Source organism: Schistocerca serialis, chromosome 5 (genome assembly GCF_023864345.2).
Source record: "Schistocerca serialis cubense isolate TAMUIC-IGC-003099 chromosome 5, iqSchSeri2.2, whole genome shotgun sequence".
NCBI lineage: Eukaryota > Metazoa > Arthropoda > Insecta > Orthoptera > Acrididae > Schistocerca > Schistocerca serialis.
The window spans coordinates 233,395,712-233,414,318 of NC_064642.1; the positions used below are offsets into that span (position 1 = coordinate 233,395,712).

General features: G+C 40.0%; 1 protein-coding gene across 1 annotated transcript in view; it reads right to left on the reverse strand.

Annotated features, from left to right (window-relative positions):
• Window positions 1-13,511: 13,511 nt before the first annotated feature.
• LOC126481332 (galactosylgalactosylxylosylprotein 3-beta-glucuronosyltransferase I) overlaps window positions 13,512-18,607 on the reverse strand; it is a 53,531-nt gene continuing 48,435 nt past the window's right edge. Inside the window, exon 7 of the mRNA XM_050105005.1 lies at window positions 13,512-13,876. Coding sequence (XP_049960962.1) covers window positions 13,778-13,876 — 99 coding nt within the window. The 3' untranslated portion in view covers window positions 13,512-13,777. The remainder of the gene's footprint in view (window positions 13,877-18,607) is intronic.

An 18,607-nucleotide genomic window follows, 5' to 3' on the forward strand; every position in this document is an offset into this window, starting at 1 on the left:
GTCTCCCCTTAACTAAGACTTTTGTGGGCATCAGAAAAGTTGGTTTCGTCAAAATTTATTATGTTTTCTGGGGGCACTCCATCAATAGATTCTTGAAGGTTGTCAAAGTAGTTTTTCATTTCTTTTCTAGTTATAGCGCATCTTGGTCGCTTCACATTCTTAGACATTGTATGTTAAAGCTGCTTGTGACGTCGGAGGAAACTTTTCATTCAATCCTTGCCAGGTCTATTATCTTTGAAACGCTTCTCGCGCCTACCCTCACGATTCAGATAGTTCTGGACAATATGTGCAACATCTCTCTAACGTGTAGTGGAAATCCCCATGCTGCACTAAGCATGATACCTTCAACTAAATTGTTATCGTCTTCAACATTAAGTACAGTTTGGCGGCCATTACTAAGGAGATGTCTGTTGTGGATTCAGTCATTCAATGTTGTGTATGGCACGCATACTGAACTGATGCTCGCCTGATACTCATTCTACCAGACTGAACAGCCTTGAATGTCAGTTCCAGATACTTGGGATAATAATTTCTTTTTCCTGCATGTCCAACCTTGTTTTTGTAATTCGATGGCATAATCGACTTGAAAACACGACTCTCTGTGCTGCGGTTTGATTTCGTCTTATACATGATAACTGAAAATACTATTTTAACTGTGTGTCAGTGTTGCCATCTAGCGAAATACTAAAATTTATCGAACTAACAGACTCAACATAAAGAAAGTCGCAAGTAATCGATTTTACCCTCTTTTACGGTACTCGAGAACTGGAAAATATGAAGTGTTATCATTCCACCATCGTGCGACATTTGAATGCTATGGGGAAGGTTCAAAAATCAGGTGTGTAGCTACCGCACGCTCTAAGCGGAAATTATCGGTGGGTTGCCATATGTGCATCTCTGCTTTGTCGTCATCAGTTGGCTCGTGAACAATAGCGACCATTTCTATTCTGTATCGTTACTGGTGACGAGAAATGTCTTTATGCTAATACGAGGGAAAGAAAGGAATGGATTAGCCCAAACAAAGCAGGAATTTCCCGCACAAAGACCTGCGTGCATCCACAAAATATAATGTTAATGATTCTGGTGGAACAGCGACGGTGCGATGTACTACGACTTGTCAAACACAGACGTCTTGCAGACGCAGTCCAAGAACAACAACCAGGAAGACTGCGTGAAGTGACACTGCTCCACGATAACGATTGCCAAAACGCTACGTAGGAATTGGTTTGAGGAGGCATTCCGCGCCTACCTTATTCGCCTGATTTTGCGCCCTCAGATTTTCACGCTTTCCGCTCTCTATCGAACAACCTTTAAGGAACTTCCTTTCCGGGTGAACATGCACTCCGAAAATGGCTCGACGCGTTCTTCGCCCAAAACCGCGTGATTTCCACAGTCACGGAATCGAAAAGCTACCCCAGCGTTGGCAGACTGTTGTAAATATTAAAGAATATACTGTTGGTGACTGAAGTCTATGTTATGTGTATCTGTTGTGTTAACTTACGGAAAAACGCTACGGACTTATGGGCCAAACTAATTAATAAACTTTCGGTACTTAAGAGGGTCCCCTGAAAAACGAGTACTCGTAGGTCGATGAAACTTCACGGAAACATTTCTAAGGACACGCAGAAAAGAAATAACGAATTGAAACATCTACATACATACTCCGCAATCCACCATACGGTGTGTGGCGGAGGGTACTTCGTACCACAACTAGCATCTTCTCTCCCTGTTCGAACTCCCAAACAGAACGAGGGAAAAATGACTGCCTATATGCCTCTGTACGAGCCCTAATGATCAAATCTACCAGTAACAAATCTAGCAGCCCAACTCTGAATTGCTTCTATGTCCTCCCTCAATCCGACCTGAGGGATCCCAAACGCTCGAGCAGTACTCAAGAATAGGTCGTATTAGTGATTTATAAGCGGTCTCCTTTACAGATGAACCACATCTTTCCAAAATTCTACCAATGAACCAAAGACGACTATCCGCCTTCCCCACAACTGCCATTACATGCTTGTCCCACTTCATATCGCTCTGCAATGTTACGCCCAAACATTTAATCGACGTGACTGTGTCAAGCGCTACACTACTAATGGAGTATTCAAACATTACGGGATTATTTTTCCTATTCATCTGCATTAATTTACATTTATCTATATTTAGAGTTAGCTGCCATTCTTCCTTTCCAAGTCATCTTGTATCCTCCTACAGTCACTCAACGACGACACCTTCCCGTACACCACAGCATCATCAGCAAACAACTGCACATTGCTATCCACCCTATCCAAAAGATCATTTATGTAGATAGAAAACAACAGCGGACCTACCATACTTCCCTGGGGCACTCCAGATGATACCCTCACCTCCGATGAACACTCACCATCGAGGACAAGACACACATTTTAATTTCCTGATGAGAGGGTAATATTTGTTACTTGTGTAACACGTTTATGTTTCGAGGGTACAAACATTCCTCAATATAATGACCATCAGACCGACCATCGCCTGGCACTGTAGAAGAAATAACGATATCACAATTGTTCGCTGCACCTTCCGAACGGTGGACCAAGGAATGTTCAGCTATTGTGACACAGCTCGTACACTGCATGAAGACCGCACGTTGCGTCCGGCAATCTCTTCAACAATTTGTGGCGCAATTGGCCGTCGGCCTCTCCCAGGAACAATTCCCAAGTCACCAGTTAATTTGAACTTTCGAATGACGTTCTTCAATCCTGGTGAGTAAAGAGGACCTCTCCAGACCCCTTAAATGCGTCGGTACTCGCAAAGAGCAGCAGCACTATTACTGCTGTTTTGATAGAACAACCCTGCTCAGCTTGTCCATGCCCATGTTGACAGTCCGCAGCTGTAATGCAATCTGACACTTTTATTTCAACCCTACGTCACTATCAGCAGCGGCGCCTAGCGGCACGTGATGACACCAACACTACTAACAACGCAAATCTTGCATGGCACGATTCCTATAACGTTGTGTACCCACACAGTAAATAGTTTTTCGTGCACATTGTCCCAAGTAACGAAAGATTGGTTATAACCACTCTGCATATAAGCTAGTCAAGCATCGTTTTTTTAAAGGAAAGTAATTGTTAACAACACTTATTTACGTTAATCACATTACTGCCCGATGCCAGACACAGTGCTTCGCCGAGAATTGAGAACTTCCTGTGCACTTATATTCGGAAAAAATTCTACGTATGTTTGTAACGATTTCTCTGGGATCCTTAACAAATATTATGTCACTGAGTTTCTCTTTCTAAGGTTTCGAGTGTACAGGTCAGGATGTCGAAACCGTTATCGGCAAGAGGTAGTATGCCAGGAGGGCCGTGAGTTGTTATATTAACCAACTCGTAAACACTTGTGTGGACCGATATATTGAAGCAGTTACAGGAGTTTTTAATGGAACGATACATATTTTTACAAGGTATATCAAATCATTTGAATAGACGAGTAAAGTGATATAAGGCGCTTTCTAATATTGCCGATGAAGCTTTTGACAAAAACAGAAAAAAATGAGAAATGAACTGCAATGGAGAGGCAAGATAACCAGAATATGCTGTTGCGGTGCAAATGTTTCTCAAATTTACTTTCGGGAAAAAGTTTCAGCACTAGAGTAGTTGACTAAAAATGTAGAATATTTGCTCACACCACCCCGAGCTGTTCGGTTACGTAATTGCTACCAATAACTCCACGCGTAACTACTGTGGGCTACACGTCCAACCTGTTATCTGTTAGCTGTTACTAGGCCTATGATTTTAGATGTAAAAATATGACGAAAGCGGTGTTAAAAAAAAAAAAAAAGCGTCGTGTTGACTAAATAGTGTGCTAAGAATGTTCCGATTTCAAACGCGAAAAAGTACTTTGCAATGCTTAGACAAGTCACTAAATCACAAGCCGCTCAAAAGAATCTACTCAAGTACTGAAAAATCTAGTGAATAACATCACTGAACAAAGCTCACCTATTACAGTCACTCGTTTAGAGAACTGTTGAAACAAATAACATTCAAGACTTAATTTTTTTGAAGTGCGATCACTTATCAGATATTTGTAAACAAGGAAGTTCTACATCAATAAATGTCAGAGGTGCTTATTTTGTTTTTAAACAGTAATCAGTGCTCTTGTTCATTACCACGTTTTTGGCTAAACTTGGTTCGTGCCTTTGTTTGCCAGTGTCATCCTTCATGTCTGTCACAATGATCCACTGTGTTGCTTTCTCAAAAAATTTCTCTTCCAACTTATATTTGCCTGCTGTTGGGAAAGAGTATCTTTCTCGGTTACCGCATACTTCTTTGGCCACTTTTACAGCTTAAGTATAATCTGGCAAGACATCTCACAATCTGCATCAATTAAGTAATCGGAGAAGGTGGCAAAAGGAAGGCTTGTAATTTGTATGTACGTTTGTACCTTACGGCCGACGGCCTTGCCGAAGTAGTAACACAGGTTCCCGCCAGATCAACGAATGTAAGACTGTCAGGTCTGGCTACCACTTGGATAGGTGACCGTCCAGTCTGCCGAGCGTTGTTGGCGAACAGGGTGCACTCAGCCCTTTTGAGGCAAATTGAGGAGCTATTTGATTGAGAAGTAGCGGCTCCAGTCACGAAAACTGACGATGGCCAGGAGAGCTGTGTGACGACCACACGCCCCTCCATATCCGCAGCCAGTGACGCCTGTAGGCTGAGGATGACGCGGCGGTCGGTCAGCACCGTTCCGGTCTTCAGAGACCTGTTCGGACGGAGTTTAGTTTCTTTTCAGGATTTTCCTGATGAAAGTTACTACAAAATTAATTGACGTATAGGTATTCCTCTTTTAATGTCTCATAAACTCAATGATTAGTGAGCTTATTGCAGATCGCGTTTTGTAAGTTAAAGAACATGAACTTGAGATACTAAAATGCAAGAATATTCCAACGGGGAAAACTTGAAGGATCACGTAAGAATCTTGATCTGTGAGCACTACCCATACAAAACATGCATTGCTGAAATTTTGCATCACGGTGGCCTAGTCTTAACAAAAGCATGTGTCCCACTACTCTGCAATATAAAGGGTGGTCAGAAACAGCACGAAAAGCTTGTAAGACTGTTGCAGGGGAGGTTGTGCTGAAAAATAATAATTATGAAAAAAAAATTGGTTACGTTGCTCTGTTTCCGAGTTGTTTATCATTGAAATTAGCCAATCAGGTCGTTGCGCGCGCAAACTCACGCACTTGCACGCGCTAACATGCGGTAAAGCACAGACATCTGAGAGTCCTTGAGTTACCACTTGTTGAAATGCTCATTATTAGCTAATATGTGACAAAATTTAAGCGAGGCGAACAAAAGCTATGTTTGTTCGGTTTGATGAAACAAAACGAAAACATGTTTGGCGACAGTGTCTCTGGCCATTGCAAAAGTGAAATGCTGGTATATTAATAACTCGTGTAACCGCCAGAATGTTGAATAAAGGCATGCATGCATTGTGTTGTACAAGTGGAGAATGCTACTTTGTGAGATGGAGTTCCATGCCTATTGTGCTTATTTGGTCAATACAGAGACGATTAATGCTGTTTGTGAAATACGCTGGAGTTGTGGTCCGATGATGTTCCATATGCGCTCGATCGGAGACAGATCTGGTGATCAATCGGGCCAAGCCAACTTATTGATACTTTGTAGAGCATGTTGGGTTGCAACAGCGATATGTAGGAAAGTGTTATTCTATTTGAAAACACCCCATGGAATGCTGTTCATGAATGGCAAAACAACAGGTCTAATCATTAAACTGAAGTACAAATTTGTATTCAGTGTGTGTGGGATAACGATGAGAGTGTTCCTCTGTTATACAAAATCGCACCCCAGACCATGACTCCAGGTGTCGGTCCAGCGTGTCTAGCACACAGAAAGATTGGTTGCAGGCCCTCAACTATCCTCCTCCTAATCAACACATGGCCATCACTGGCACCGAGGCAGAACCAGGTTTCATCAGAAAACACAACACACCTCCACCCTGCCCTCCAATGAACTCTCGCTTGACACCACTGTAGTCGCAAATAGCAGTGGTTTGTGGTCTGTGGAATGCACGCTACAGAGTGCCCGACTCGGAGCTATCGTTTGAGTAGGCAATTTGTAACAGTTTGTTGTGTCACTGTGATGCCAACAGCTGTTCAAATTGCTGCTGCAGATGCAGTACGATATGCAAGAGCCATACGCCGAACACGATGGTCTTCCCTCTCGTAGTGCCACGTGACCGTCCGGAGAATGCTCTTCTTTGGACCACACTTTTTCGTGGCCACTACTGCCAGCAGTCATGTATGGTGGCCACATGCCGGCCAAGTCTTTCTGCAATACCACAGAAGGAACATCCAGATTCTCATAGCCCTATTGCACATCATCATTCAAACTCAGTGAGATGTTGTTAATGGTGTCTGTCACTTCAAAGACAATCTTAACAATTCACAATACCCAGTCTCAGAGGTAATTAGCGCTCTTGACCGTTACAGTGTAAATTTAAAACAAATGTGATTTGTGTCCTCATATTGGTGGTACTAGTGCAAGACTTATGGGACTGGTGTTGAATTTGAATAGGCTTCTTTCAGGTGTAGAAACACGCCTACCAACTTCCGTTTTCTTGGTGCTGCGATTTTTTTCCACTATTGTAGTTTGCATGAAGAGAACTACAGAATATTGAAAATCTCTCGCGATGCGCGTGCACTGTAGCTTCGGATGTTTTTGTGGGCAGTTTGAGGTAGTTTCCTGATCTGACAAACCAGAAGTGTCCTCGACTTCCTCTGCTCTCCTCTGTTACATTGAAATTGATGATATTGCATTTCTTTTTTTACCCTTAGGAACTTAAAGTTTGTTTAGCCTCACCCATCTTGTGATATGGAATTTTGGCTGTTTAGTTTCCCCTTTTTGTGCACTGTCACTCTAGAGCTTTGGTATTTGCCTTCCGTACCTGGCACTACCTATCTTTTTTTTTTTTTTTTTTTTTTTTTTTTAAAAAAAAAATATTGAGACTTTGGATTGCTGATATCCGCAGGTGGTGTCTACATAGCTCTAAATGAAAGATTTTCCAGTCATAGGCAACCTCAAAGCGACAATCCTGCACTCTGATGCACCTTTAAGTTGTAAGCTGCTACTACATGTGGCAGAGAAGTGCCCCAGTAGCTATGGTAACTAAATACTTTACCTACTGTCTTGTGCACTGTATTTGTTCTCCTCTCGAACTTATAGATTCAAAGGTTAATTATTGCCTCAGATACTATTTCGACATTTGATTTGGAACCGCAACCCTAGATACACAGGACGAGGTGTAGACAATGATTAGAAGAACCTGATTCACGATCGGTTTTTGCATGAAAGGTTGAAGAATATCCATACTTATCATTTGGAATGGTCTTTGGTACACTCTGTAATGATTCTCACTGACGTCTCAATCTCTGGCCTTTGTGCACGGGATACACAGTTCTTCGCATATTACCCAACATCCAACTTGTGTGCCAAAGCAGCAATAGTTCTCTGCAATACTGTGTTATGTAGTGGTAATCCATGCCCTGCCAAGACAATCGTGGGCCTGCCCCAAAGCTCATTGCATAAACTCGGTGGTATCACTATACATTGTCCATACTTGGTCTAGTTATACAGTATCCCGTTGTCAGTATAGCAATGTTTTTGCATTGCAAATGGCTGACAGTGTGTCAACAACCTGCACCTTTCGCCATTCACCTGCAAAAAAGCCAACAAACTACTGCATGCATTTTATGACTCAGGTCCCTGGTATTACGCCGAGATTTCTTGGGAGTGGTGTGTAACTTCAGTCAAATTCACTAAGCTGTAGTGCTGATCAGGTCAAGTGGCTAGTCACAAATAGGTACAACAAAAAGACTGTCACAAAGCTTTCGGCCAGTAAGGCCTCCGTTGAAAATAGACGACACACACACACACACTGCAGTTGTGTGTGTGTGTGTGTGTGTGTGTGTGTGTGTGTGTGTGTGTGTGTGTGTGTGTGTGTGTGTGTGTTTTTTTGACAAAGGTCTTACTGGCCGAAAGCTTTATTCGTGACAGTCTTTCTTCTGTAATCCCATCATGGAGCTGTTGATTCATAAACTCTTCCATTACTGAATGGAAGGTTATGTAGAACACTATATGGAATCTCGTACACTGCAGTTCATTACCAGTGGGAATCCTATGCTGTGTTATGGAAATTCTAAAAATTTTCCGTTTCTTCCCTGTCACTTCCTGGTAAAAATGACAATTGCACAGTGTCACTAAGTTGGCAGATTGTTCTGGATTAGAGTATTCTATTTTTAACTCCCTATCTGAACGGTCCTCCTCCAGTACATCTAGGTTGGCTACCAGCACATCTTGTGGTAGCCAAAATTATGCATGTTGATGTGCACTATCTGGCTTCCATCAGCACTGTGGTGCTGAGTCTACAGTGGCCAAGTGTGTAGCATAAAAATCTTGTAATCGTCACAGGTTCGAATCTTGCTAGCGCCAGTTTTTTTTTAAATTTAATTCCATATTTATCAACAAATGTAAAAGTTAATTAACAAAGACTGAATCATTTTTCAAATAAAAATTCTGTGTATTTTTAATTACTAATCAGATGAAAATTACCACCACTCGAAACTTGGTGTGAAAATGCCAAAATTAAAATAGACAATAAAACACTGTTTATAGGGAGTGAATAGTATTATTTTGTGCATAATTTTTTCATTTAATAATAAAAAGATGTTATTCTTGTTAAAATTATGAATTAATATTTGTCAATTAACATTTCCCTTTGTTAACAAATATAGAACTTAAAAGAAGAAAAAACTTGGTGCTAGCATGATTTGAACCAGTGACTTTACATATACAAGACTTCTACAGTATGCATTCTTTCCTTTCTTTCTTTTTCTTTTGAGAATTCTTGTTTCAACCCATTGCTTTAAGAAATTTATGTTTTGGCACTGACTTTTAAATCATACAAAGATGAAAATCTAAGAGCGCTAGTTTATAAGGTCCCCTTGTACGACTGGAGGCACACCAACTTCAACTCTGGTAGACACTAGAAATATAGGAGTTGGGTTCTGTGCATATGTACCACTATCTTCAGAAAGAATCTCTAAAATAAAACTACCTCCATGTAATTCTTAATTTTTCTGTAGTTGCTTTATAATTATTGAAGATATTTTGAATACCTCTTTGCAACTGCAATTACTTTCACAGCTTGAAGCAAGAACCTCCATAAAAGATAGAAAAAGTTTCTACCCAAAAGCTGGTAGTATTCAAGGCATGCATCATATGATGAACCTACTGTGACTCACCTTAATTTGGGATTTTGGGTACTTTCTTAATAATCTCCAATCCATTCCTCAGCTTTTCAGATGAATGAAACTGAGGTTTCTAATACAAATGCTAGATTTTGTTCTACCTACATCTTCCTTGTAAAGATTGGTTATGCCAGTGTCTCGTACACGTGTGTGCACGCACCCCTCCAACAGTGCGCTCTCGCATGCATGTGCGCACCCACGTGCGTTGTGCTTGTTAGTATACTATGGAATCATATAAGCTACTGAATATTCTTGCTCCTGGTATTGTTCTCGGGGCAGTGATGGGATGGCGAGGCACGACAACTCGAGCACACCGAGAATTTATTGAGCCGCTAGTTCTCAAATAATTCTCGAGAAGCTCACGAGAAATGGCTCGGCGGCGTGTGCCGCTGCGCGCCAATTGGCTGCGACAACATACGCTGCGCCGCTGTTGTTTTATGAATTGAATGCCGCCGCTAGGCAAACACGCTCACTGTGCTCATAACTAGTATGTCTCAGGTTTCATTCGAGTAAAGTTGTTATTCAAATCAATATGGACACTCAAAAACGAACGTCATCGTGCTGGCAATACTTTACGGAGGATGGAGATAACGTTACTTGCAACATTTGTCGTAAAAATCTCTGTAATGTATCAAAAAATACAATGGGCATGGTTAGACATCTTAAACTGCACAATTTATCGAGCAATAAAACAGCAACGTCCGTGGATACAGAGGCTCATTCTTCCAATAGTGCGAGGCAGATAAAATATCCAGGTATGTATGGTACAAAAGGTGAATTCCATGCAAAAGTTCGGATAGTGTCCGAAGCGGTCCACCACGCTTAAAAAAACATTGATTTTTTTTAATCGTACTCCAATAATATACAACATACCCCAAAATCAAACCTATACTATCCTAGCTTTTGCATGATACGATATGTAATTTTATTGGACTAGTTTCGAGCATAACGTATCCCCTCGCAGGAGCACTGATCTAAATCTTACGTTTCTCTTCATAGAGGGAAGTAAACGGCAACAACAGCTAGATGAAGCACTAGTGGCCTTGATATCAGATGATTTTCAACCGCTTTCAATCGTTGAGGACACTGGTTTTCGACATTTTGTTTCACTGTTGGACCCACAATACTCTATACCAAATCGAAAAAAGTTGTGCCTCATGATTGAGGACGATTACCATAAACAGAATGAGGCTGTAAACTTGGCGGTGGAATACTCTACTTGTGTTTCTTTAACAACCTATATTTGGACCTCACTCAATAGTGAGGCATATATTGCGTAACTGGTCATTTCATTAACACTAATTGGTGCCTGCAAGCTTTAGCTCTCGAGACATTCCGTTTCCCGGAAAAGCATACAGCGCTAAATATTAGTGAGGCATTAGATAACGTGATTTCAAAATGGAACATTGAAAACAAAGTTGTAAGCTTCACAACTGACAATGCCAGTAACGTGACAGCAGCTGTACAACTTATTCACAGTGGTAACAGATATGCAACATGTGCCTTGTTTAGCACACACCATCAATTTAGTTGTGAAAAGTTCTTTGAACAGCAACAGTGATCTCTGCATAATGTGGGAAAAGGCCAGAAAAATTGTTAGCTTTTTTAAAACAAGTTGAAATGCTAATGAAAAACTCCACGAGATCCAGGATCTAATGAAAAAACCTGTTCATAAATTGATTAAGGAAACCGAAACCCGATGGAACAGTACGTTTTATATGCTACAACGTCTAGTGGAGCAAAAGGAATGCATTACAGCCCGTTTATCAACTTTGTATTCAGGTGTAGAGAACTCACAGCTGACGAGTGGGCGAATTTTGAGCGAATGTTTACATGTACTAGAGACATTTGAAGTGGTAACAAGTGAAATCTTAACTGAAAACTATATCTCTCTTTCGAAAGCTATTCCAATAATCAGACAGCTAATCATAACCATATGCAATGGGAAGTGTGCTACCACGACAGCGCAAGAGCTACAGCAACATCTGCACAACTCACTAATAGCCCGGCTAGGATTAATAGAAACAAACTAAGTACATGCCGTTGCCACAGTTCTCGACAGAAGATTCAAAACGTTACCATTTACAAATCCCATTCATTCAAAACATGCCATTGCAAGCCTAATTGCAGAGTGCACAAACGTGGTAGAGACTGTACGATCTACTCATTCAGCTGCTAACGACACTAGCCATGAGTATCATTTCATACAAAACGCCAGTAGTTGCTTATGGGCTTCTTTCGATGAAGAGGTTTCCAATAAAAATCTAATGAAAAGCAGTTGCGATAGCATAGACCTGGAGGTACAACGATATTTGGAAGAGCCGTACCTGTAATGCACGGTTAATCCTTTACACTACTGGAGAAAAAATGAAAACAGTTACCCTGATCTAGCTGTCGTCCCAAAAAAATATCTTGCAGTACCTGCAACTACTGTTCCCAGTGAAAGAATATTTTCGAAAACAGGACTACTTATAAACAAAGAAGCAGACTAAAAGGCCAATTGGTTAATAAAATCATATTTCAAAACAAAATTCGATGGCAGTGTAGCAATGGGATGTAAAAATGCCTTCTGCTGAACAACTTTTGTTTCCTTTCTTTCTTCAGTAAGTAAACGCATGTACGCAGTTTCTGTATATAAAAGGCTATAGCACTTCTCTTTTACGTTTAAGCATGCATGCATACATGCAGAATGTACAAGGTAATTTATTTTATAAGGATAAAGCTTCTGTTTTATGCAAATTTTGTGCTTTGTTTTAAACAACAATTCTATGATTTTTGTCTTATGAGACATATACTAATACTTCAGTACACATTAATAACGGTAGTACAGTTGATATCAATCACAGAATTTCAAAGTTTTCCGAGCACGTACGTACGACGAGTATGACTGCTTCACCTCAGCACTTTGTGTACTGAAGGTTTGCGCAATTTCTCAGAGAGCGCAGCACTGTCAACTTCTCGAGCATACCCGAGAAATTCTCGAGAAATTGCCTTCGCATTGTGCGTTTCTCGAGTGCGATCATAGCCCATGCCTATCTCAGGGTTGCAGGTGGTTTGACACCAGTACATGCCATGCTTTATTTGTTCAGATGTGTGTACACATGTCTTGAGCCGTGTGTTAGTTGTATACTGCTTTCCATAAAGTCTTGTGTCTGTAATGCATCAATATCACATGATTAAAGACTGTCATTTTAGATTGATCTCTAAGCTACACAGATGTAATATATATAAAAAAGGTGTAGAATAGATAATCCAGGTTGGAATATCAATTACTTAGTAAAAGACAGATTTTTACTTACTGCAAAGATGACCTGTTAAGTTGCAGACAGGCACAATTGAAAGACACTTACACATAAGCTTTCTGCCACAGCCTTCACCAGAAAAAGAAAGAGAAAAAGAAATGCACACTATTCATTCCATGGCATTCTGGTCCAAGCTGCCGGAATTAGTGGTCATGTGTGTGAGGTGTGCTTGCCTGTATGAATGGTGTGTGTGTTTTTCTTTTTCTGATGAAGGCTGTGGGCTGTGGCTGAAAGCTTGTGTGTAAGTGTCTCAATTGTGCCTGTCTGCAACTTAACATAACAAAGTTGGGAATAATATTCACTTCAGTGGCTCTGCAGGTGTCCGACTACAAATCCAAAGGTGTAAGTTTGATCTCTTCAGTTGGTCTTAGGATTTTTCATCTCTATACATGACTGTGTACACCTGGCAATGATTTGTTAATGTGATAAATACAAGTTCTATTGTGCTTCCGTGTCCAAATTAAATTATAGTTTGCCCTGTAACTGGCCATATAAGTCAATTTGAAGGTTAGAGTAAGGCAAGTGCATGCCGATTCCAATAGGACCATGCCTGTAGTCATGTCAGCGTAAGAAAATTCTTAACAGCTAGCAGTGCTGTTCCAGCTTTTGAATGCGAAGCACAAATGGCTGCAGGTGAAAAAAGAAGTCTTATGTAGAGCTGCAGCAACACTGAGGCTTTGCCACTGACATTTACAAAAATAAGTTAAGTGATTGGCTGAGATAGATGAGTGACACTGTCAGGAGGTTTCTTACACTGACAACTACAGTATAGCATGGCAATGTTCAAGTTTACCTTTGGGCAGAGGATAGCTTTACTTACTGTTGCTGCATAATAATAACCAGTAGGCACTTACAAGTAAGCAATATTAAATTAACTGCAAGCTGATAAAAGAGTAGACTCATCATTTGTGGTAGAAACAGAGATGTAATAAAGCAAAATCAGTGTCTACAAAAGTGAGGATTTGAATAATAAATCCTTCATAAACTTATAAATAACTATTTCTTGTTTGTACAGCAATGATTTAACTTTCGTTATTTACAAAATAAAAAACTCAATCAAAACACACACACAAAAACTATTTCTACCATACTCCTCAATATAAATTAATACTGTGATTTCACAACAGAAGGAATGTTGATATGTTATTCATTTGCTGCAGTCTACCAAGATCTATACTTCAATTCCAGCATCTGACCGTTTACCCGCTTTCCGTAATCTGTCTTCACCACTAAGAACAGGTTTTTCTGTCCTTGTGTGCCACACATATACCTGCAATTGAAATACTTTAATTACTTTCACAACTCAGAGCCACAACACATAAAATGAACAATTCAAAAGGCAGGCAGCAAGAAAACACTAGGGTACAAAGTATGTGTTAACAAAAACGGAATGCTACCTTCAAATGCATACTTAGGTCAACAGTTTACATATCTCAGTTAATAGTGGGTGATGCAAAGGGAGAACATGCTGTTTTTAAATAAGTCCAAACTTACAGCATTCCTCTATCAATGGTGCACAATCGCTTTCTATATCAGAGCCTGAACCAAGTACTGTCGTATTCGATTACAGCTTACAAAGCTGGTTCGGGTGTTACATCTTGTAAATTATGAAAATATGCTGTTTCAAGACACTGAAACATTAAAGATAGACAAAAAAAATGTGTTTGTCATATGAACACGTTATGGAATGGGATGTGTGCTACGATAATGCTGCCATACCCCTAGTGTAAAGGTAGAGGGTGAAAACATGAGCCACTCCAGGCATTTTGTTCCCTCAATGGCAAAATCAAAGTGACTGCAGAGTTGGCTACTTCTTGTATTTATAAGAAAATGGTCCAAAGGCATGATTCATTGCTGAGCTAAAAGTTACGAAAACTGATATGCATATCTGGCATGTTCGATTAGACCTCTCTAACTCTTGAGAAACGATCAAAACACACAAAAACGAGAATTTGAAAGGTTTGAAATTCAGTGATGTCAATCTCGCTAGATACATTACTTGTCTTGAAGGAAAAATTAATGGGAAGGGAACTCAAAATTTCTGAGTTCATCAGCTTTGAGCTAACAAAAGAAATATCTCAAGGTGGTGCAAAACTGTTTGTGGCCTTTGTAGATGTGCTGTCTGTTTCCTTTGACATAAAGGTAAAGTTGTAGGTAAATTCGTTCAATTCAAACACCCAGTTCTGAATCAAATGGTTATAAAATAAATTAGACAGCAGAAATGAGTACTGTGATGAAAAAATTGACCCATCCCTCTAATAACAGTTCCATACACGCCCCTGCAGAATGATGTTGCAAGAAACCACCACCACCACCACCACCACCACCACCACCACCACCACTGCTCATTGGTCAAAATGGCTCACTGCATACTGCTCAAGTCAGGACACCTACCATCATTTTGCGCCAAAGTCATCAAAACAGCTGACTACATCATCAGAAGTTGCTGCTTAACTACAGGACTGTTATGAAACTCACATGAGAAGTGACCAAAGAAAAAAAGCTGACTAATTCCATCTTCATACATTTGGTCAAGTGATTGTCATCATAGATAAATTGCCAAACAATGAAGGGTTCTATTCTAAAAGCAAAGAAGGGGTTTTTCTAGGCTATTCTGTTAAAAGACCTGTTGTGTGTGGGTGCAAAGAGAACACAGGATTCGCGCATAAAAAAATGAAAGATTACTCGATCACCAAAGAGGCAGCATCAACATCAGTCCCATGAGAGGAGATTTCAATGGTGATACAAACAATGAATCTCAGGGCCATTGTCAGGTGATGAACCATTCTATGGCTTTGCAGACTTTTTTCTGCCTACACACAACAAGATCAACAAGACAACAAAATTGGGATGTGGCAGACGAAAGCTAGAGCGAAGAAGAAAAACAGGGTGCCCACATACAGTATATGAGCTTCTGATCACTCCAGGTGAAGGATTCATCCTCAATGATTATTTATGTGATGTATAATTTTTCTTCTTTAGGGCCAGCAGCATAATATATGTCTGATAACGACATGATTATTACAGTAGATACAGAAAATAGCTGCTTATAATAAGTAATCTTTATTTATGACAGGCTGTTTCGGCTTAATCACCATTATCACGTACTTGCAATTAACAATTTTGGTGAGAACAGGTGTGGATGCCAATGTCATTCATACTAAAGTACCTCTCTTGCACTCGCATCTAGATTGATGTGTTGTCTATATTGTGTCATTAGTGGACTGTTTTGTATCTGTCGCTGCTTTAATAAGATCATAAAGGATGTTGAAAATAAAATGTTAATTATGGCATGAAGCAGTTCGACAGTTCCAGTCTTACGATGCTATATGTTTACAAAGATTGTGCACAGAACAGCAATTTATTTTAATAACTAACATTTGTTACACTTATCTTTGGTTGTTGTATATGTTACTTCCAATTTATCCATTTTCGTGTTCTACAAGTTCAATAAAGTTCTTGAGGTAGTACTTGTGTCTAAATTCTGTATGCTCGTTTAATATATTTTGTGGGTATTTTCTCGTGTACATATAAATTTTTAATTCCTCAAGAATGTTCACTGCAAAACCTTTTGGTATTCTGTGCAGAGAGCAAATATAATTAGTTGAGCTTCTTTCTACACTTGAAAAATCAAAATCACACTGCTGATATGATCGAAAATGCAGTACAGATTCAGCACTGAGTACAAGACATCTACTTTAATATGAATGACATTGGCATCCACACCTGTTCTCACCAAAATTGTAATTGCTGGTACTTGAAACTGGCGATTAATCTGAAACAGTCTGTCATAAATAACGATTACTTATTATAAGCAGCTACTTCTTGTATCTACACTAATAATCAGGTGATGTAAACAACAATTCTACATGTGTCACACTTGCTCAACAGTTTGTGCCAGATCAGGTATTTCAATTCATGATGTTAACTTCATTGCAAATGCAACAGATGTCACTATCAATGATTTATTACAAGCTCCATATCGAGAGTGGTTTGATGCTTTATGATGAAATCAGGTAACCAGTGAAAAATAATGTCTGGAACATTGTAAACAAGCAAACAAATGAAAGAGTAATAGATATTTCGATGTTTTGAGGATTAAAAAAGTACTGCTGGATCTTTGCTGAGATGAAATGCAAGAATAGTTGCAATAGGACTCAAATAACGGCCTGGAGTTAACTTCATGAAACGTTTTCTCCAGTTCAAGAACTGGATCATTTAGACTATTCATGACTCTGTCCGTCAAATTTGACTTGCGTGTTTCACAAATGAATATTCACAGCTTCATTTCGCAATGGCAAAATTGACAGTAATATTCACGGAATAGCTGGGCTCACTGGGTGAATTCTTATAAAAGAAGAGAAAGGGAGGAAATTAATCATATAGTCAAGAAGGTAAGCGACATGCTCCAAACATTAAAATCTGATGATAAATTGTGTAAACTTAGAAAAGCCATTTATGGGCTGGACCAAGCTGATCTACAGTGGTAAGTCAAGATGAATGCAACCCTAACATCAATTGGATTGCAGCCCAGAAAATTCAGATCCATGTGCCTTTGCAGACAATGTACAGAAACATTAAATTTTCCTACTCATTTGTGTAGATGAAGATATAATTGTTTCAGCAGACCAAGAAAGGACAAAACAAATAAAGGATGAGTTATCTGTCAAGTTAAATATCAAGGATCTCATTGCCATAAGATGGTATCTGGGTATTGACATAAATCAATCTGTTGACAAAATTAAACAATGGAAACTCCAGATCCTCCTGTCCCACACCAGATTTTCTGAACTGCGCAGATTGGAGTTATCCTTGTAACACGCTCTCTGCTCCCAAAATTATCCTGGCTTCAATCTAAGGTAACCTACTGTCTCCATACCCTCAACTGAACAGTTTCCGCCCCTCTGTCCTCTCTTCTGATTGTGTGCTGCCCTCTGCCAGTGCATCTGTCTGTCTTTTCCCTTCCCTGCTCCCCTCCTTTTCTGCTCTCCGGTCACCCTCCCCCCTCCCTGCCCCACAGCCTCCTGACACTGAACCTGAAGGCAGCTTTATGCCTCCTGCTAGTCCCTGCACATAGTGCCAGACAGCACTCCCCCCCCTGTACCCTGTCATTCATTCCTCTTCCTCACCCCTCCAGATTGCTGCTTCCATGCAATGTGACAATTCTGGTCTGAGTTACTGAAGTCAGTGGTCAAGTGTGCATGAGGTCTGCTTGGTTGTGTGACTGACTCTGTGCGTGTTTCCTGTTCTGAAGAATGGTTTTTTCTAAAGCTAAATGGTTAACATTATTTTCGTTGTGCCTGTCTGCAACTCTTTTCCTATTTTGTTGACAAACTACATTATGTAAAGTGGTTATACTAGAAGATGACTACAAGCTGGTATGGAATCCACTGGAAACTGGGAGCAAGTTGGATGCAACAGCTACAAATACAGAAAGTAGCACTCATTATCCATTCCAGAAAACTGGTTGGAGCATTGATGTACATTGCCATCAGTACCTGACCCGACATGAGCTATGCAGTCAGTAAGCTAAGCCAGTACAATAATAGCCATAGTTTTGTTCACTGGGTTTTCGGATGCTGACAAAGTCGTATACAAGTACCAACTTCATCTGATCTAGATCAGCAATCTCGATGTGTTCATACTACGGGGAGCCACTGATCTTTCATCAAGTGAAGCCAAGTGTATGAGCCTCTCCAAAATGGTGGAGAAAGGAATTCACCTGTTAAGGCTCTTCATCCACTGAAGTACAAGAAATGTGTTGATGGACTTTGACTTCGATATTAGCATCATAAACTTCTGACTTAATTATTGATTTACAACTGTCTGAAAATTGAGATTAAAACTTTGCTGCTACACAATGTCATTGGTGTCTGTGTGTTACAATGCAAAGGCTTTCAAGACTGCTGTCCACAGTTTTATGTCATCCTTTGTACAATAAACTATGAAAAAACATTAAGTAGCCAGAATGAGACTTTCACTCTGCAGCAGAGTGTGCACT